Raw genomic sequence first — 19010 nt, forward strand, 5'->3', positions numbered from 1 at the left:
ATTTTACGCGTAGTCTAGGGCTGATGGAGCCGATGGAGTCAGCCAAGCCCCTGTCAGTTTATGAACTGGACTCGCTGGCGGCGGTGGACTTTCGCAATTGGATCCGCCAGGAGTTAAAAGTGACCATTAGTACAATCAGATGTCATCAGTGCAAAGACACTGAGTACTCTTTGTGAGAATATTGTCACCCGACTGCAGGAAACCTGACAGGTATATCATGGACGACGGCATCAGGCGAGCGATCGAAATATATCTTTTATAATACGAAATGGACTTCTGTTGTAATTTTCGAAGTGATACCGGTAACTGCTATTATCACCGGGATGAGGCAGGGATGGGGACTTACTGCATATACCACTAGTAATATTTCTTTGTCCAGGTGGATTAAATAGCGGCCGGCTGCTCCCCAAGCTGTTCAAATAAAGAGAATCTTTCTCTATCTCTCTCTGGCCCCTTTCTCCCTTCGGACCTCGGTCAATCTAAGCCGTTTCTACCCCCAACATATACTCACCACCATGGAGTACTGTAAACGAATCTGGCCACAGGTCTTCCCCGCCAAGGCCGCCCTGACTTCAGCCACTGTTCCGTCTCAAGTGGGCCGCGTGGTGATCATCACCGGCAGCACCGCAGGTATTGGCCTGGCGCTGACACGGATTTATTATGATGCCGGAGCCACGGTTTACATGGCCGCACGCAATGAGACCAAAGCCCATGCCGCCATTCAAGCCGTCACCACTACCAGCACTTCGCAAACTCCCGGGACGATCAAGTTCCTTGTAATCGATCTCTCCGACCTCCGTACAATCAAACCCTTCGTCACGGCCTTTTTATCGCAGGAATCACGCCTCGATGTGCTCCACAACAACGCCGGGGTTGCTTGCGTGCTACTGTCCTAGCGCACCGCGCAGGGCCTGGAGCCACACATGGGCACCAATTGTGTGGGCCCTTACTTGCTGACTGCACTGCTGTCGGATCTTCTAGTCCGTACTGCTGCTGCTGCAGACACCGTACCCAACAGTGTGCGGGTGATTTGGTCTAGCAGCCTGCTTGTCGACACCTCGGCACCGCCGGAAGGAGTTCCGCCCAACGAACTTGACCATCCCAGTGAAGACCCGATTCGAAATTACACCATCAGCAAAACCGGCAACTGGTTCCTTGCCGATCGCTTTGCGAAGCGGTTCAATGAGGCGTCGGTGGGTGCCAGTGACGGCCCGGCTTCAGAGAAGTGTGTCGTGAGCATCACCGCGAACCCTGCAACCGTCCGCACGGGCATCTATGATAATGCACCCCGGATCGCAATCTGGTTGACCTTGCCCTTCTTCGCTACTGTGGACGATGGAGCGCATACCTTACTGTGGGCTGGCTGTAGTGGGGACATCACGGCCCGTGACGGGGGCCGTTATGTGATTCCTTTTGGACAGTGGCATCCGAATCCGAGAGCGGATTTATTGGAGGCGATGACCGACGAGGGTTATGCAAAGGAATTAGAAAATTGGGCTGAGAAGGTGACGCAGGGGTTTCGGTGAAAGTCAAGCCATGGTAGTCATGAAGCCAGGTCAGGCTTGTTCTACATTATATGTGTGAGAGATTGCATTCTGAACTAGAGGAACCATAGTCTTCTATTTAATGTTAGCAATGCTACTGTTAAAGCCATCCGGGTCCCTCTGATAGCGAACTGTGAGCCGAAGATATAGACCTACCTGATAAAGTTATCACCAGTACTGAGTCTGATGCGGCATGCAGGAATTCTACCCTAAGCTTCAGCGGCCCATGAGCAGTATAAAGGCTACAATATCTTCAATATTCTATATTTTTTAAAACATTGAAAGTCTATACCTTCTGTAATTATGTGTTCTCACTTAGCTGGGAAGTCCTCCATCCTATATAGTCGATCTTTCGAAGCATAGAACCAATGTCTAATGTCAGGACATTAACCGGTAGGCTTTTAAAGCCCCTAGTTTCACGCCCTCCATCTATCCTTATCTTCTCGATCATGTGATGTGGTATAAAGTCAGATGTCTCCACGGGGAAGTGACTTGGGATCTTGAGAAAGGCATGGGATAACGGAGTTACATAATTTGGCGCGTTATGATGTAGGATAGCGAGCCAAGGCTAGAGTATCCTGTTGTGTAGAGATTGTCTATATTTCGCTGTTCGCATCGGAGCCATATGAAGGAACGCCAAGGCTTGACCGGCAGTATATCCCGACAATATCGCATTATATTTATGCAGTTTCAAAGGCATACGCTGCAGGACCTTAATCTTCAACCACAATGTTGCATTAAAAAAAGGACAATAATCTTTGTGATCGTGAGGTGTAGGAGGTATGAACGATGATAGAGGAACAAACGTAGTTATGCTCGGTTACTGCATCTCGCCCGGGATCGCGTCATTGATGAACTCGATGATACAAGTACTAGTAAACCTACTGCCGGGAGATGTCTTATCAGAACGTTCACATCTCGGGCAATAATGTATAAACTATACTTTAGCTGCATATAAGCGAGATTAACAATTGCTCAGACTTTATGCCAATGGCGTTATCAGTCTAAGTACGCTGCTTAGATGCTCCGAAGTCACAATAGCTCGTGGGGATGATGGAAAGCAAGGGGAAATGCCAAAGCTATAAATATGAGGAGCCCTCAATGCCTGGGATGTGAACTATTGCATAGACCAGGGGATTAACAAGCCTATTCTTACCATTTAAAGGGCTTGCTCAACACACGATTATGGGGTCGCTCACACAATATAGTCTACTGTTAGCAGCAGCAGCAGGTTTGCCTTTCAGTTCAGCAGATGGACACTACCGATCTCGTCCAGACCTCATAGTCCCTAAGTTGAATATAACTGTGCCTGCACCCGATGCCAATGGTACGGAGTATGTTTTTGTTGCTCCTTACGCCAATACCATCCAACAGCCTGGCGCTTATATCTATCGGAAGGACGGTGATCTAGTGTGGTCTGGCATTGGCTACTATGCAGGGTTTGTGGGGAATTTCCATCCTACCACATACAATGGAAAAACTGTCCTTCAGGCCTTCCAGGGATCGATGGACCAAAATCATGGGGAGGGTGTTGGCCAACATGTGCTTCTCGACCAAAGCTATGAACATGTGATATCTACGAAGACTGGAAATTACCATATTCCCTCTATCCACGAATTTACCGTGGTCAATGGCGAGACTGCTCTTGTGGAGATTTACCTTCCAACCATCGCAAACCTGACACAGTACGGTGGAAACTCGTCGCAGCAATGGCTTGGAAACGGGCTGTTCCAAGGTTTGTTACTCTCGCATATCATTTGGCGTATGTATATCATTAACGAGAGAGCAGAGTTTGATATCACAACTGGGGAGCTAGTATTTGAGTGGAACTCTCTGGACTATTTAGACCCTGCAGGTTCGTTCTAGTTTGCCCTATCTATCTAGATACCAAGACCCTTTCTCACTATATGTCAAGACTCACTGAATCCATTGGGTTCAACCGCTAGCAACAGCGGACTTTCGTCCGCTCAAACCTGGGATTATGTTCACATTAACAGCATCGACAAAGACAAAGATGGAAACTACCTCGTCTCATCGCGACACTTCAGCACCATCTTCAAGATCAACGGAACCGATGGTTCTATCATCTGGCAACTCGGTGGCAACCATTCCACATTTACCCAGGATTTCACATTTGGCTTCCAGCACGACGCCCGCTGGCGATCGCAGTCCGACAGCATCGACGTGATATCTTTCTTCGACAACTCAGGCAACGGGGAAATAACTTTCAACAACGTCTCCAGAGCCTTGTTTGTCCAGCTCAACCACACGGATAATACCGCAACCGTCCTTCGCAAAGCCACAGCCCCATATGAGCTACAGGCTAAGTCTCAGGGTAACACTCAATTGCTTCCGAACGACGATTTGTTTGTTAGCTGGGGGTCTGCAGGCGCTTTCACGCAGTTTGGTGCTGACAATAAAGTTATTTATCATGCGTTTATCGAAGACGCGGTCAGTTACCGTGGGTTTGTAGCCAACTGGACTGGTACACCGAGTGAGGCTCCGGCTCTTGCCGCTTATGTGGACTCGGCCAATACTACTAGGTTATATGTTTCCTGGAATGGAGATACCGAGACGAAGATCTGGAAGTTTTACCAGGTTCAAGAAGGTAGCGGTTCCAACAATGAGGTCCAGTATCTTGGTGAGCAGAGCAGGAAGTCGTTTGAAACAACTTTCTTTTGGGAGAGTGGGTACCACCCTGCAAATGATGTGAAGTTTTACGCAGAAGCCATTGGTGGTAATGGCGATGTTCTTGTGAGGACTCTGCCGTCCATCGCAGCTAGATTTACTGAAACTACAGAATAAATGGTAGAACAAGTTCTTCTTAACCGGCGATATGATTTAGACTAATACATTCTGAAATTACAATGCCAGTTTCAACTCAGACTTTACATAGCAACTCATCGCTGGCTGTTAGCTGACTGTAGTGCATAGAGCAAGGTATGTATTTCAATGGAGTAGGGCCATGGGATACAAAATACGTAATCCAGGAGAGTAAATTACTATTGTAATCCCGGTATATTGTCTCCGATGTAAGCATGTCATTTAGATCGGGTTTTTGGACATTTAAACATAATAGAAAGGGCTAATACAATCTTGTCAACCGGCCATCCAAATTCTCAAATTGCTCAGCCCCTTGTATGACGATACGTCTCCCAATCCAATTTGAATTAGGGTCAATCGACCTGAGTTGAGCACTCGCAAAAAGCTGCAGTTAAGAAAAAAAGACAAGAAAAGAGAAGAAAAAAAAAACTACTTGGGATCGGATACTAACCGAGACGGTAGATCTCTGCCCAGGTTACCATTATCCGCTAATCAAATGGCATTCTTTTCTTATGCCCTGTCTAAGGCTAGTCCAAGCAATTGGGTAGAATGGTGCTACCAGTATAACGCTTAGACTTTAACACAAAGGCACCTTTCTGGGTATGACAAGTAAAACCCTTAACGCAAGCGTAGAGGACAAAAGGTAACCAGCCGTGCCAGTGGTCATAGTTCTAGATTGATCGATCCCACGCGCATTCTGCGATGGAGATAAGTGCTGCTTGGTCGAGCTCAAAGTCCTGTTCGAGGGGTGGCTTTGGAGGGCGTAGAAAGACCTCCTCAAAGCGAATTATTAGAGGATGACCAGCAGTCTTTACAGTTCCGTTCGCATAACGAAAGATCCTGACGGACTGTTCCCTGGAGGCCGAAAACCGAGTCCAAGATCTTGTCTGGGGTGGGTTGCCCGGAGTCCACTTTTCCACAACGAGTGCATCTTGGTCCTTTGTCATAGACATTAAAATCACCACTTTGACCTCTGCCTCAGATCTTCCTATCCATAGGTTTGCGTCCCATTGTATGTGAGCTAGACTTTCAGACCAACAGCATTCCACGACGAGAGTTGGCCATTTTGCAGTTCTTCCGGACAGAAGGGTGAACTTTGGGCGAAAACACGCTGCTGGCTCCTTTTGGACAGTTCCATCGATGTGCGTTGTCTTACCCATCGGAATTAAACGCGCGTGTGCGCCCATTTTGATGCTTTGCATCATAATCTCTTGTCCAAAAGCTCCCGCAGCAACTAAGTGAGGCCCGCATGGGATTTGAGCGATCAGCTGACGGGTTTCGGCATCATAGGTTACCCGGCATTTAGATCCAAATACACGACAATGGTCGTCGGCTGACGGGTCAACCAGCTTGGCCGGCACTTGAGTGGCCAGTATATAAGATCCCTCGTTGCCGTGCCTGATCTCCCTTCGGGTACACTTCTTGAGACTTCTAGCGGTATCTCCAATAACCTGCGGGGTGTTCTGTGGAAGCATGGCAGTTGCCAATGCCGGCTTCTGGTCGCCTTGTCCTGTGTTGGAGGTCATACTGCCGTTAGAGTCATGGACTATGAAGGTAGATATCGTTCCTTCGTTCTTGGAGAGTCATTTACATTTATTAAGATCTGAGATGATGTCACACTTGGTTCACAATGAACCATTTGAGTGAATCTGATATCTAAATGACGATAACTCTCGGAAATGAAACGCTCTCTTCGTATAGCCATTGAGATTGCTATCCATGTATAAGGTCCCCGTCATTGTTTACAATTTATCGTTAGTAGGGCGCTATTGGGCTGTCTATTCATCATTCCTTATCCTGCAGGGTATACGTCATAGGGCTGCTCTGTTGACTGTGGGAAATTTGCTGAATAAAGGCAAGCCACGTTCGGCTGGACTCTCGTGAATTTCGGCATTACATTGGACATCAGGTCTCCACATCAAGATGGGCACAGCCTCGTTGAATCTTTGATTTGTCCCTCAGCCGCACGCTTAGTGGCGAATCCTAGTACTTGTTCCCCACCTCCCTTCATGTAATGTAATTGCGATACATTTTCAGGGGTATTTTAGCCCTCATCCTAGATAGAACAATAGAAAGAAAAAGAAGAAAAGAAAAGGACAAACCAAAAGAAGAAAATATAAGCATTCACAGTGGACATGCGCACAGGGAAACAGGAATGATGGCACGCTGAATATAATTCAACATAGCAACGCTGGGTGGTATACAAAGAAAACGTTCGAAATCCGGCGTCTGGTACAAGGAACTACCGCCAGAACATCGGGAAATCCCACATACAGTACGTGGATGGTTCCAATGATCGACAAGTCGGCCTGGTCACTGAGATCACCTGAGGAAAGTTTATATAAATTCCCAGCTGCCCCTCACCTTCCCTCCTTCACCATTTCTTACTTCCCTAACAAACCCAGTATCCTGCTGTCTTTGGAGCACTGTTTATACCCAATACGACCTGTTATTTCAGCACCGTCAAAGAGAATAAAGACAAAGCAGTATGCCTGTCACGTTCAGAGTTGCAAATCATGGAGCGGAGAAGTGGTGGCAGGAAAAGGCCACCAGCGCTGAAGACTTGCTTGATGGAACGTCTCCTAGAGATTACAGACGCTCCAAACGACTTGTTCAAAGCTCTTTCGACAATAACCAGTTCAATGGCACATACGCCCTACAGGAAAGACATATCTCACCATCAGAAAACGGCCTTGTCTGGGCAATCTTCAGGGCGTATAGCAATCATTATAATCTGGTCATCCGCCCTGAAGATGTGTGGTTTTCCATCCTATCCCAACTCGGCTTCTACGTCAACGCGCATGCCGAAGAACTAAGGTCGTACTTTGTTTCGCACGAGGGACAGAAGGAGCTCACAGTCAGAAGTGCGATTCGGGACTTTGGGGCTCTGGCGATCGCAATGACGGAGCAGATTCAGGAGAACGTCAAGGATCCTGAGCTGCGAGAATGGATCATGCCTGCTTTCAGCACAACCACCACATCTGACAAAATAGTCTCGGCCATTTTGATGATGGGGGTCATGCAAAAGTATTTCTCCTATAACATGTGCCTGATGTGCGGAATCCCCACCGTGACGTTGCTGGGCGAGCGGGATGACTGGGTCCTGCTACTATCAAAAATCGACAAGATTCCTGAGTTGGGTAAAGAACCGACACAATTTGCAACCCTTCTCAGACCGGTTATCCAGCACTTTATTTCATCGTTCGATAACCCGTCCTCCCCTGATGTTGTGGACTTCTGGCAAAGATCGGTTCATAGGGAAGGCGGCGGTAGTGGCCCTACCTATTTGTCTGGCTGGGTTACGGCATTTTGCTTCTGGAATGCCCAGGGGGAGCCCCTCTACCATGAGGACGCCGTGGCCAACGGCGTGGGTGGCAATGTAGACGGCATCTGGTATCATCGTGTAGAGACAGATACGATTCCTTCTGGTTACAACACTGTTCCTGTGAAGGTCGACGACTTCGGACATGTTTACAACACCAAAATGGTCGCGGGTCTGGTCGGAATCGAAGCCTCGCCGACGCCAAGTGCTAATGGCACAGATGCTGGATCTTTGAATACTATTCAACCGGTGGCGGGATGGTGGATGTATGAGATCGACGCAGAAGCTGAGGAAGCACGGGAGAAGGAGAAACGTGAACTTCAAGCCGAAATGGATTCTATAAAGTCTGCATCGGCTGATTGGGATAGTGACCCCCAGCTCAGCAACCGCTACTGGACCTTGTTTTCCAAACACCGAGATTTAGAGCTGGTCTGAGTCCCATGTCCTTAGATGTCCGGCTACAAAGAACACCACGGTAGAGACAAGTGATGAGGACGCGGGGGTTCTCTCTTAATCACAATATGACCATATCTACCTGCTCCCGTATGCAGGTCTCCATAAAACACGGAAGTTTGCTTTTGTTGTCCCCGTATTCCTATTCCACGGGCTCCTTTGTTATAACGCCGTATCCATAGTACCTTATATCATTACGTTTCAAGCATCCAGCTCGAGCCAACAAGCTCACTATCGATTGGAACCCTTTATTTTACTTACACTCCCACCTTGTTTACCGCTTAGTATTTTTTAGTTATATCTATGTAGTAGTTAGGATATCTTGAGATAATTGTTCTAGCCTTTTTCTCTACGACGCATGATGTTACTGCGGCCCAGGAGAGCGTATCCCAGAGAGGGTATATTCCCACGAGATCGATTATCAGTGTCGGGGAAGCTGCAAAATACTGAAAGATTGTTTCTACTCCTTCTCCAACTGAGTAAAAATATTAGTGGAATTTTATAAGCCCCATCGGATCTCGACACCCACACAGCAAGAATAGTGTAAACACAGCGAAGCGGGATTATGCCAAGTCTGCACGCAAAGATCCTATCGGTTACGACGAAATTTCAAACAATACCTAGAGAGGATTAAAGGGTGTTCATCGTTTCATCAAGTAATCTTCCTAACTCATAGCTCTGCCCATTCGACCCTCACTTCAAGCGAGCTTCAACAACACCGACCGGTATTCCTGGGGCTCTCCATACTTTGACCAACCTAAGGCCCGATATATCTAGTAGGCGCTCCCAGTCTTTCTCTGTGCGTTCACGTCCAGCGAATGTCATCATAGTGTGGTCCATCCAAGCATGAAACATGTTGGAGCCAACTTCCGGCAGGATATATTCGGTGATCAACACCCGAGACCTCTCGGGATCCATTGCTGCGGCCAAGTTTTCCAGAATCTGCTTTGACTCTGGCTCATCGGGCCAGTCATGGAGACAGCGACGGATATAGTAGACCAATGCTCCTGTAGAATGATTAGCTACTAGGCGAGAAGGCGGGCTTTAGAAGGAATTGCTGGCTACCTTTTACTGGCTGTGGCTGGAAGAAATCATGTGGCATGGCTTCAATGCCATACGGCTGCGTTTCTGTTCCATTATCTGCGATAACGCTGGCCTGGTCTTGGAGTATGAACCTTCCCTTCAGCTTAGGAGCGCTTTCTTTGATCTGACGCAAAATATGACCTCGCCCCCCTCCTACATCGACAATGGTAGCCGTATTTTCCTTGGCCAAATTGCTCAATTCCTCCGCAAACGGGTAGAGACCAATTGCAATGAGCCCCGAGTCCTGAGCTACCATCGCCTCATTGAATGTGGTAAAGCGGTCGGGGAACTTTGATACGTGTTCGAACATAGTTTCCCCTTCACAGTTGTGTACAAATGTATAAGGGTTGTTCCGCAGACGGAAGTTGTTTTGCCAGTTCTGTTGGCGTAGAAATTCATAATTTCTCAGCATGGGTGTGAAGTATTCATCCGCCCTGACTTTGTTAGGTATCCATTCTTAGATTGCACCAAAAAGATTTCTTACATGAGCTTGTAGACCGCCATCATCTGAGGTGCCATGTAGATTTCTGAAAATGGTGTGTGGGCGTATTCTTCTTCCCCAGTCTCTTGGAATGGTCCCATCGGGGTGACCGCGCGCATCAGTCGCACTGTGTTTGTAGTCAGACGAATATCATGAACATATGTTTGACTATAAAACCTACCTATAACCTCTTGGTCTACGCCGGTCTTCACCGAAATTTCCTTAGCCGAAATACTCTTCCCTCCGGTGGGGATGGCGTGAAAGACGCCCGCTTCAAGCAGTGCTCGGATCGCTCCCATATTCGCTGCCTAATCATATACATCGTTAGCCAGTTATGCAATGCGACATTCAGACGAAGAAAATATTGTATCTTATCTGCTTTTCGTACATCCTCAAATTTAGAAAACACCATATCTGCGGGTCCGCGAATGGTTTGGTAGAGGCGACCGGCCTTGGCCATCAGATCATATCTGGCATCGTGGCTGTCTGCCTCAGACAATCGCTCCTTGTACCTAGTAGCGGCAGCAATGACCTGGTCCAGGTCCTCCTGGATGGGATCAAAAGTTGGATCGATGCTACCCATTCTGTACGGGACGAACTTTTTTAATTCATAACAATGAAGAATGAAGACAACGTATCCTTGCCAGCACGATCCCTGTTAGGACCTAGTAACTAACTTATAGATGGTTCTTCAAGTGTCAGATGTGGAGTGCGAGGGGGTGGCTTCTGCAGCAACACCAATCATTATGGTAAATGCACTAGTAGTGTGATATGGGTCTTGTTACATACGTTGCGGAACCCACCAGACGCTCTACCGATGGTGAGGGTTTAGGGCTGGGGCGATTGAGAAATCACATTTGGTGCCCCCACCCGGAGCTGTAGCCAATTCATTAGGGGCATACGAAAAGTAAAATTTCCAATTGCTGTCTGCACCATCGGAACGACGCTATGATCTACAGCGCTTCGGCCGTCAAGGTTGAGGAATGTACGGAATATATACACCCACAAGATGACCAACTTCCGAGACAAGGGATGTCGCTCAGACCACCTGTCATGGATAAGATCATAAGGTTGGGGGGCCGCAACTCTCGCACAGAATCAATCGTTCACACCCAACACGAATGCCGAGACATTAGAGCTATGGCTCCCGTATTCTCTCAGCCAGAGCCACTTGTATCTGACATGTCCACTTTCACCCCCACTCCATGATTATCATAGCCAAATGGAGCACGGTTAGTCGTACTAGCATATCTTCCGCGAGGAATATCCGCCAACCAGGATCTATCATGGATGGCACTATCTGCCTAGAATATGCTGCCCATACGAGCCCATCTGACAATCAACCAATTTTCCCGACCACCTGGCTCAAGGGTCTGCGAGATGGAAACACCTCGGGTGCGCTTGCCTGCTACACGTCAACATTGGTCATGGACTTCGCTTCACGATAGTTCTATCCCGTCCCCACCGCGGCTATGGCAACTTTGCATGACCCACACATCAGCCACGTCACCCACAGTGGAAGTGACCCTGAATGATAGGAGCCATCAACCGTAGTATCAATTTCTCCTTTTAGTGGACAGGGGAGGATCATAAGTTCATGTCCGTACCTAGACCAACTCATATCTTTATTCTATGAAATTGCTCGGGGGAAGTTAGCACTGCACCACGATAAGGAGATGCTAAAGAAATTGAACTACCACATTCACCAGCGACTCGCTGAATCATGCTATTCTTTCTTAATTCACCGGTACGATACTCTTACACACATAAAGCAAGGGGTGTCACCTTTGAAAATATGTCTAATGACATTCAATTGGACCCCTTATAGTGCACTTGTAGACTCCATCCAATACAGTGCCAAGACCCCTTCTGTTTGGCTCGGTCTACTCGGAGTAGTAAAATATGCCGCCTGGAGAGGTATCAAGTACCAAATGAAGATCATGTTGGTCTAGAGCTGCATAGGTATTGGCTCATTCAATACTCCTGGATGTACGAAGTACCCGTTGAAGGTAGGGTTACATTCTGACCACTTGCACACAGAGATTCCGGAGTGGCAACGCATGATGCATCATTACCATTGGGTATCTAGCTGTATTAACTAGTGCAATGAACATGGCTCCATAAGATCGCCAGCCGACGAAAGCTATCGGAACACTTTCAGATTCTACCGGGGAAGCGGTTGTTGTGAAGATCATCGTCCGTGCTTTTGCAATGACCACACTGACTGGCTAACTTCCGAACCCTATCGGTGATCATAGAAGCAGGCGACATGTCAAAATGGAGTCATCCAGCATAATATTGTGTAATGTCCATAGATATAAGTGCATGTCCCCCGATGTTCAGGTTGGGTCAGACTTAATAATAAGTACCAACGTCTGCCATGATCGAATTCCATCATCTGTTAAACACTCGAGTTCAACCGGAGATCGAGGTTCAGGCGCCGACTACACTTCAACTACCATAACACTCAACACTCGCTATGGACTTGAGCAAAATACCAGTAGCCCCTCCGCCACCAGGGGTTACGCCTAACTTCGACAACCCAGAGGGATCCGAGTACCAGATCTACTCCGTCAGCCTTGCAATGTGCTCGTCCGCCACTCTGATCTTACTTCTTCGGTTATATACGCGCTTTTACCTTCTAAGAACATATGGGCTAGATGATTGTATGTACAAGCCCATCCATGCCCTTCTGCCATTGTTGCATGATGTTTTGTCGATACTAACATCACGTAGTGTGTTGTGTGATGGGGCAGATCTGTGCATGGATCTTCGCTATCCTAAGTTTAATCAGTAAGTATATTTGGCTGGGACAACATTCCATCAGACGAGCAGCTAACAGACGAAGACATAAAAAACGGCTACGGTGTTCATGTCTGGGACTTGCATCTTGACAAAATAACGCCATTCAAGAAGGTTTGTCTCTCACGTATCCTTTGCAATACATCCATCATACTAAGCGATAACAGTATGATCTCGCAGAAGAAGACGTCTACGCGCTCGGTGTCTGGTTCGTCAAAACGGCCATCCTACTCTTCTACCTGCGGCTCAATCCCGAAAAACGTTTCCGCCAAATGACTTTCGCAATCATGGGCTTTGTTGCTTTCTACAGTCTCCTGAGCATCCTGATCTTCACACTAGGGTGTAACCCAGTCCAGGCCATGTGGGACGTCACCATTCAGGATGCCAAATGTGTCGACCAGTTTGCCTTCGTCTATGCCAACGCCGCCTTCAACGTGTTTTCCGACATCGTGACTCTGCTGCTCCCTATTAAGATATGCTGGTCGCTGCAGACGTCGGTGAGACAAAGGATGCTTCTTATGATTGTTTTTGGAACGGGCTCATTGTAAGCACGTTAGACCTCAGCGTAGATGTGCTCACATTGCTAATGGCGTTGATCTAGTTGCTGTGTCGTAGCCATCCTCCGAATTGTGACCATGATGCCATATATCCACAGCAATGACTTTACACACTTCAAGGTTACCCTTGCAAACTGGTGGTATGTTCAACATTGCTTACGATATAGCTATTCTGCGCCACTGTGATGCGATATACTAATGTCAGTACTTTAGCATGATTGAGATCAACGTAGGCATAATTTGCGCCTGTCTGCCCACGATGCGACCGCTCCTAGCCCGCTGCTTCCCACGAGTCTTTAGCAGCATTGACCGGAGCAATAATAAGAATTACAAAGGCTCAGGCGGCAGCTACTCTTTGAAACCACGCAAGAAGATCCATAACTGGGACCATCTCACAACCCTCCAAGGCACCCAACATACGACACAACATCCGGAGGATCGGAAGAATTCGGAAAGTGTTCAAGAACTGGTCAAGCCTGATGGGCAGAATGATGCCCCGGGTATCATGACGAGTACGGAATATGCAGTGACCTACAATAGGGACCATAGTCATTTCGCTTGAAGTGCAATGTGGAGCGATTTGACATGGGCTGTATGGCTCTTGATTCGTTAGTAGTTGCCAAAAACAAAAGAATCTACTTAATTATTCAAATATTTTCTGAGGGAAATTTTACCATTCTACACGATATATTTACTATGTACTATTGATTTAATGGAAAAAACACTAATTATATTTCAACCGTGTCGAGTCTGTGTCAATTATCGATCTTTGCTTTTTATATGTCCTGGCCTTGTTCGGACTTCATGGGGTTATTTCATCCCTTGCATACCATACCCTACTGAGCACGAATCTCTCTGCTACCCCGTAGATCTAACCCCTTATGCAGGGCGGTGATCGACGCAACCTTTCCTGCATACAAATTCAATAGTCAGTTTTATGAATCTTTCCCGATATGGGTCCGATCACTAATGTCCGCGGAAATATGTGTCCGCCTGTAGCTAGTGGTAGTTAGGTATTGTGGCGTAGTTGACAAATCAATTAATCTTTAATATCCTGAATTTTGGTATCGAAAATAGGCACCTGAGAGAGGTCACGGTGCTATTGTAGGCTGATTGCCTTGTGCCTCAGGTTGTCTTATCTTGGCGGTCTTCGAGGGTTCTTCACCTCCACATTCAGGGGTTGTATGTTGAGAATATTTGGCATCTGTGGGAGATGTTGGGGTAAAACCTCGTATTCAGAGCCGAAAGGCGGAAATATGTATGAAGTACAATGAGGCAACTGTTGTGGCATGGTCATAGGTAAGACATAATTGGTGACGGTGTCAACGAACGCGTTATATATAGTAGTAGTGTGGAAATTTCACGGAGCATGCGGATACAAATGTTCATTGAATCAATTGATGGACTACTTAGTTAGAAGCAATCAATTGCAACAAGTGCGTATCATTGTCTTTGTAGTAAGAAAAGATCCCAGCACATGAGGGCCCAGCAACTCTGTAATCTGTCTATACACCGGGTGGTCCGAGTGTGCGTTTGCAGAATCCTTGATCCGTGCTAAAGCAGAGAAAAGACGCCCTATATTGCCGGCTATAAATGCCATTCACTGTTCGAGGATTAGGAGTCCTGGCGGTCTAGTCCATCCTGCATATGTTTCATACTATGGTACGAAGTATTTCATCATATCGCCCCATCAGTGACACAACCATGGCTGGCGTCGCTGACTAGAGTCGCATACTTCCGGAGGGTTCCCTTGCTAGCCCTTGGCTTAGGAGCCTTCCATTCGTTTCGCCTTCTTTCTATCTCTTCATCGGACACCTCCAGGTCAACCACCCTCTTCTCCGCATCGATAACAACTCTATCGCCATCTCTCACCAATGCAATTGGACCACCCTCCATGGCCTCTGGCACAATATGTCCAATCAAGAAACCATGACTGCCACCAGAAAATCGACCATCAGTGAGCAGCGCGACATCCTTCCCAAGCCCGGCGCCCATGATAGCGGAGCTGGGTTTAAGCATCTCCGGCATGCCTGGTCCACCCTTTGGCCCCTCGTAACGAATGATCACGACTGTTTTCTCGCCTTGTTTGATCTCGCCTCGTTCTAGCGCCTCGACGAAAGCATCCTCGTAGTTATAGCACCTGGCTGTACCCTCAAATCGTAGACCCTCTTTTCCGGTGATCTTGCCGACCGAGCCCCCCGGGGCCAAGGATCCACGCAAGATCTGAAGGTGACCCGTAGGCTTGATAGGGTTGCTTAGCGGACGTATAATTGGCTGATCAGCTGGAAAGTCCGGCCACGAGGCTACATTGTCTTTCATTGTTTTGCCTGTGACTGTGACTCCCGAGCCATCGATCAGACCCTCCTTGAGGAGGAACTTCAGAAGTGCCGGCGTGCCGCCGATTTTATACAAATCGTGCATAACGTACTTGCCAGAGGGTTTGAGATCAGCGAGGAAGGGCGTCTTGTCCGACACGGCTTGGAAGTCATCGATTGTTAACTTGATCCCAACCGCGTCGGCGACGGCGATCAGATGCAGAACAGCGTTCGTACTGCCGCCAAGGATATTGACCACGATCATTGCATTCTCAAACGCTTGTCGCGTAAGTATATCCTTCGGACGAATATCCTCTTTGAGGAGGTTCCTGACCGCCTCGCCAATCTGCTCACATTCAGCCCTTTTAGCCGGATCCTCAGCGGGAGTACTACTACTCCCCGTCATGGTCATCCCCAGGGTTTCAATCGCAGTGGCCATCGTGTTCGCAGTATACATACCACCACAAGCACCGCTCCCAGGACACGCATTGCGGATAATATCGAACCGTTGCTTCTCATCGATCTGTCCCGTAATATACTGACCATACGACTGGAAAGCACTGACCAAATCAAGCGGTTGCCCGGTCGCAGAACATCCGGGCTTAATACTTCCACCATATATCATGATACTAGGACGATTGACACGACCCATGGCCATCAGGACACCGGGCATATTCTTGTCGCAGCCAGGTAGTGAGATGTTGGCATCGTACCATTGCCCATTCATCACCGTCTCGATACCATCTGCGATGATCTCCCGGCTTTGTAAACTGTACCGCATACCTGTTGTCCCCATGCTGATCCCATCTGATACTCCGATGGAGTTAAAGCGCATCGGTACGAGACCGGCCTTTGCGACCGAGTCGCGTACCAAAGACGACAAGTCCAGTAGGTGTTTGTTGCAAGGGTTACCTTCAAACCATACTGATGAGATTCCGACTTGGGCTTTGGACATGTCCTGCTCGTTCAGGCCGGTCGCGTATAACATTGCCTGGGAGGCGCCTTGTGATTTTGGTTGGGTGATATGAGAGGAGACCTTGTTTAGTTTATCATCGGCATAGCGGCGGGTGCAGGAGGAGAAGAGACGACTGCGAAATGGAAGAATAGTCAGCGTCACAATATCTCTAGGGCCAGAACGATAAACTTAACACTCACAAATTTGCTTGGTTATGGAATGAATGGCGTGCCATCAAGGCCGCACCCTTAGCCCGAAGAACCTGCGTACTCATGTTGGATACTAATGTCCCTGTTGTTCAATTGAGCTGCAACTGGCAACAATCTTCAGCGGACTACCAACACCCTATATATGCTGACTCTCCGGCCAATATCCCGAGTATATGGTCACAATTGACTCAATCACACCTCGCTCGGCCCTCTTTCTTGGTATGCTTGTCATTGTTGGGTATCGCCGCGAACTCCGAACAAGGATCTAACTGAATTAATGTCACAGCAACGTAGTCCTAGCTATTCTAATTGTATTTAGCAAATTTTTTATTGGAAGTCGCGCATGGATTTCAGGGATATTGTCGTTGCTTACGCCCGGAGTTGAGGCATGACTCCGAAGAACCCTAAATAGGAAATCCCTATGATCTGGTGGGGATCGGGCTTCATTCCGTCCCCACTTATCTGGAGTCAGTGAAAGCTTGTTGGTCAGTGAGTATACATAACGAAGGAGGGTAGCAACGGGGGCGACAAGGGACTAGGAAATACACAATAAATTCACCGATGGGGTTATCAGGGGGCTTTTCTTGTCGGAAGGAAATATCACTCTATTAAACAGTTCGAAGTATAGCTCACCTATGAGATAGGCAATAATATTTTGTCCAATCATATTGAGAACCAAGTATAGGTTAGAAGTAACTGTACGTAAAACATAACGACTAACTACCGACCAAATACCACTCTGCAGCCGTCGCTTAAGGAGAGGACCAAAGTCACCTTCTGTCTCTCTTCAGCAACCATTTCAATCCCTTTTGCGTGATGAGAAGACCATGCTAACCACGGTCGCCTTTGACGACGCGGGTAATCCCTTAATCTGCCGCGCGGAAACCTTTGAAGCATTTGTACCACTGTGTATGTAGCTTCAACAAGTCCGAGGTCCTCTACGTATCTATCAAATTAGCATAAATTACCATGTTCAAAGCACCATCCACCAAAAGAAAAAAAATAAAGGAGGACTTTTCCCATTGCTGAGGCAGACACGAGGGCCGCCGTTGAAGGGTAAGTAGTCCCACGTCGCTGATTTCTCGTCTCGATAAAAGGGTAAGTTGTCAACCCACCCCTCAGGACGAAAGATATGAGCGTCGGTCTATACAGACCCTGACGCCGATGCATTGCGTAGACACAGAAGGCAACATTTTGACCCTTGCGAACCAAAACTGGTCTGTTTCGGTCTTTCCCGCCACCAGTGGGAAGCGAAATCGTTTTATGGGCGGTCCTAGTGTTTACTGGAACGGACGGATACAGCCGCAGTACTGGCATGGGGGAACAAATCAGCATGCCTGTTCTTCACGATGCTGCGATGTACTCACTTCTCTCAGGACTTTATCTAGACATGGCATCTTTTTCAAGGTATCGCACGTCATGCCATCTCCACTACCCACAACTGTTGGTATCTCGACATTTAGACATCTGAGAACATTGGGTTGCTGTGCCAAACAGGAGCTAGAGAATAAAAGTAGTAGAGGAACCGGTATAGAGAGGGCTCCTAGGTTGGGTGGCTGCCGTCATGGTCGTTACTTACAATGTCCAACTTAACCGGCATGCTGTTGTGTCTCGACTAGCCAGGAGCACATTAAGTAATTGGCCCCTAAGGCATTCTCTACTGCTCACCTCTTGTGCCACAGAATTAAAAATATATTACTTGTTCGGTTCGGAGGTCGCCAGAATATCTCCAACGCCAGCGTCGATCATCTCCTCAATCAACTGATGGACAGAGGCACAAGCACGCCAAAAGTCAGGGCCACTGATCAACCAGTAGAAGTCTAGCAGCCGGAAGCGTTGAATAACATAGCTCTGAGCCGTATCGAAGTCCTCCGCAAACTTCTCGCCCTTATTCAATACACTAGATTCGACGCTATTGGTAGATTTTCCAAACAGGGATTCCGTCGTAATTTCCAAGATGTCAAGCGGAAGAATAACGGCTGTAGATCCACTTCTATTCCATCGGCGGGTATTTAACGGAGAAGATTGTCGACATGAGACTTGAATACGCCGAGGGTTCGGTACTTCTGTCGCGACCGTTGTGGGTGAAGTAGCTCTTTAGAATGTTTCCACGCATCCCCATTTTGCGTAAAGATACCGTCCCCTACAAAAGGGAAAGAGAATCATGGTCCGGAGCCGAAGTCAAATTCTGTTTGATACAGTCAGCTTGTGACTCCATGGCTTGACTGGAGAGACGTAGAAAATACCATTAGTGTTTGTCATCATCGCCTCTAGATTTTCAGGGCCCGTCGTGCCAATATGCTATTTTTCTGAGGAACTTCTGCGCCACTGTAGTGCCGCAATCTTGGAAATGAAAGGTAAAGAGATCGAATAAACGCTGTTCTGAGTCGGCAGTCCATGTTTGGATCCCGCGATCAATGCCCCATGGCCACCAGTTGCGTCTCCTGGGAGGCTGCTCGCAGCCGT

General features: G+C 47.7%; 9 protein-coding genes across 9 annotated transcripts; 5 read left to right on the forward strand and 4 right to left on the reverse strand.

The window, feature by feature from the left end:
• Positions 1 to 515: 515 nt before the first annotated feature.
• On the forward strand, positions 516 to 1526 carry BDV38DRAFT_277764 (short-chain dehydrogenase; the record flags this gene model as incomplete). Its single annotated transcript, XM_032058561.1, has 2 exons — positions 516 to 851; positions 909 to 1526. 2 exons carry the CDS (start codon positions 516 to 518, stop codon positions 1524 to 1526), a joined length of 954 nt encoding a protein of 317 aa, XP_031919015.1.
• A 1203-nt stretch (positions 1527 to 2729) lies between these two features.
• Positions 2730 to 4349, forward strand: BDV38DRAFT_293435 (arylsulfotransferase family protein; the record flags this gene model as incomplete). The annotated part of the gene is made up of 3 exons (XM_032062248.1): positions 2730 to 3279; positions 3334 to 3399; positions 3460 to 4349. The coding sequence occupies 3 exons, from the start codon at positions 2730 to 2732 to the stop codon at positions 4347 to 4349; spliced, it is 1506 nt and encodes a 501-aa protein (XP_031919016.1).
• Positions 4350 to 4743: 394 nt separating this feature from the next.
• On the reverse strand, positions 4744 to 5893 carry BDV38DRAFT_293436 (uncharacterized protein; the record flags this gene model as incomplete). The annotated part of the gene is made up of 1 exon (XM_032062249.1): positions 4744 to 5893. One exon carries the CDS (start codon positions 5891 to 5893, stop codon positions 5039 to 5041), a length of 855 nt encoding a protein of 284 aa, XP_031919017.1. The 3' UTR covers positions 4744 to 5038.
• On the forward strand, positions 5859 to 6352 carry BDV38DRAFT_234301 (uncharacterized protein). Its single transcript, XM_032053228.1, has 2 exons — positions 5859 to 5921; positions 5969 to 6352. Exon 2 carries the CDS (start codon positions 6087 to 6089, stop codon positions 6249 to 6251), a length of 165 nt encoding a protein of 54 aa, XP_031919018.1. The 5' UTR covers positions 5859 to 5921; positions 5969 to 6086; the 3' UTR covers positions 6252 to 6352.
• Positions 6353 to 6460: 108 nt separating this feature from the next.
• Positions 6461 to 8573, forward strand: BDV38DRAFT_234302 (DUF4419 domain-containing protein). Its single transcript, XM_032053229.1, has one exon. The coding sequence runs from the start codon at positions 6856 to 6858 to the stop codon at positions 8122 to 8124; it is 1269 nt and encodes a 422-aa protein (XP_031919019.1). The 5' UTR covers positions 6461 to 6855; the 3' UTR covers positions 8125 to 8573.
• A 262-nt stretch (positions 8574 to 8835) lies between these two features.
• On the reverse strand, positions 8836 to 10289 carry BDV38DRAFT_277768 (S-adenosyl-L-methionine-dependent methyltransferase; the record flags this gene model as incomplete). Its single annotated transcript, XM_032058562.1, has 5 exons — positions 8836 to 9149; positions 9208 to 9659; positions 9710 to 9833; positions 9888 to 10014; positions 10095 to 10289. The coding sequence occupies 5 exons, from the start codon at positions 10287 to 10289 to the stop codon at positions 8836 to 8838; spliced, it is 1212 nt and encodes a 403-aa protein (XP_031919020.1).
• Positions 10290 to 12026: 1737 nt separating this feature from the next.
• Positions 12027 to 13627, forward strand: BDV38DRAFT_293441 (putative integral membrane protein (Pth11); the record flags this gene model as incomplete). The annotated part of the gene is made up of 6 exons (XM_032062250.1): positions 12027 to 12372; positions 12443 to 12499; positions 12555 to 12622; positions 12676 to 13052; positions 13110 to 13205; positions 13279 to 13627. Exons 1-6 carry the CDS (start codon positions 12186 to 12188, stop codon positions 13625 to 13627), a joined length of 1134 nt encoding a protein of 377 aa, XP_031919021.1. The 5' UTR covers positions 12027 to 12185.
• Positions 13628 to 14351: 724 nt separating this feature from the next.
• On the reverse strand, positions 14352 to 16643 carry BDV38DRAFT_95276 (dihydroxy-acid dehydratase). Its single transcript, XM_032064180.1, has 2 exons — positions 16536 to 16643; positions 14352 to 16468 (listed from the first exon to the last, which is right to left on the reverse strand). Exons 1-2 carry the CDS (start codon positions 16607 to 16609, stop codon positions 14743 to 14745), a joined length of 1800 nt encoding a protein of 599 aa, XP_031919022.1. The 5' UTR covers positions 16610 to 16643; the 3' UTR covers positions 14352 to 14742.
• Positions 16644 to 18239: 1596 nt separating this feature from the next.
• BDV38DRAFT_277771 (uncharacterized protein) lies at positions 18240 to 18666 on the reverse strand (the record flags this gene model as incomplete). Its single annotated transcript, XM_032058563.1, has 2 exons — positions 18240 to 18537; positions 18593 to 18666. The coding sequence occupies 2 exons, from the start codon at positions 18664 to 18666 to the stop codon at positions 18240 to 18242; spliced, it is 372 nt and encodes a 123-aa protein (XP_031919023.1).
• Positions 18667 to 19010: the final 344 nt, after the last annotated feature.

Source organism: Aspergillus pseudotamarii, assembly GCF_009193445.1.
Source record: "Aspergillus pseudotamarii strain CBS 117625 unplaced genomic scaffold BDV38scaffold_3, whole genome shotgun sequence".
NCBI lineage: Eukaryota > Fungi > Ascomycota > Eurotiomycetes > Eurotiales > Aspergillaceae > Aspergillus > Aspergillus pseudotamarii.

Excerpts from the sequence above, each read along its gene's own strand:
- BDV38DRAFT_234302 (XM_032053229.1), top strand. The coding sequence starts at position 6,856 with ATGCCTGTCACGTTCAGAGTTGCAAATCATGGAGCGGAGAAGTGGTGG.
- BDV38DRAFT_234301 (XM_032053228.1), top strand. The coding sequence starts at position 6,087 with ATGTATAAGGTCCCCGTCATTGTTTACAATTTATCGTTAGTAGGGCGC.
- BDV38DRAFT_95276 (XM_032064180.1), bottom strand. The coding sequence starts at position 16,609 with ATGAGTACGCAGGTTCTTCGGGCTAAGGGTGCGGCCTTGATGGCACGC. Across the intron at positions 16,469-16,535 it reads TTCCATAACCAAGCAAATTT|TCGTCTCTTCTCCTCCTGCA; the intron begins GTGAGTGTTAAG and ends TCCATTTCGCAG.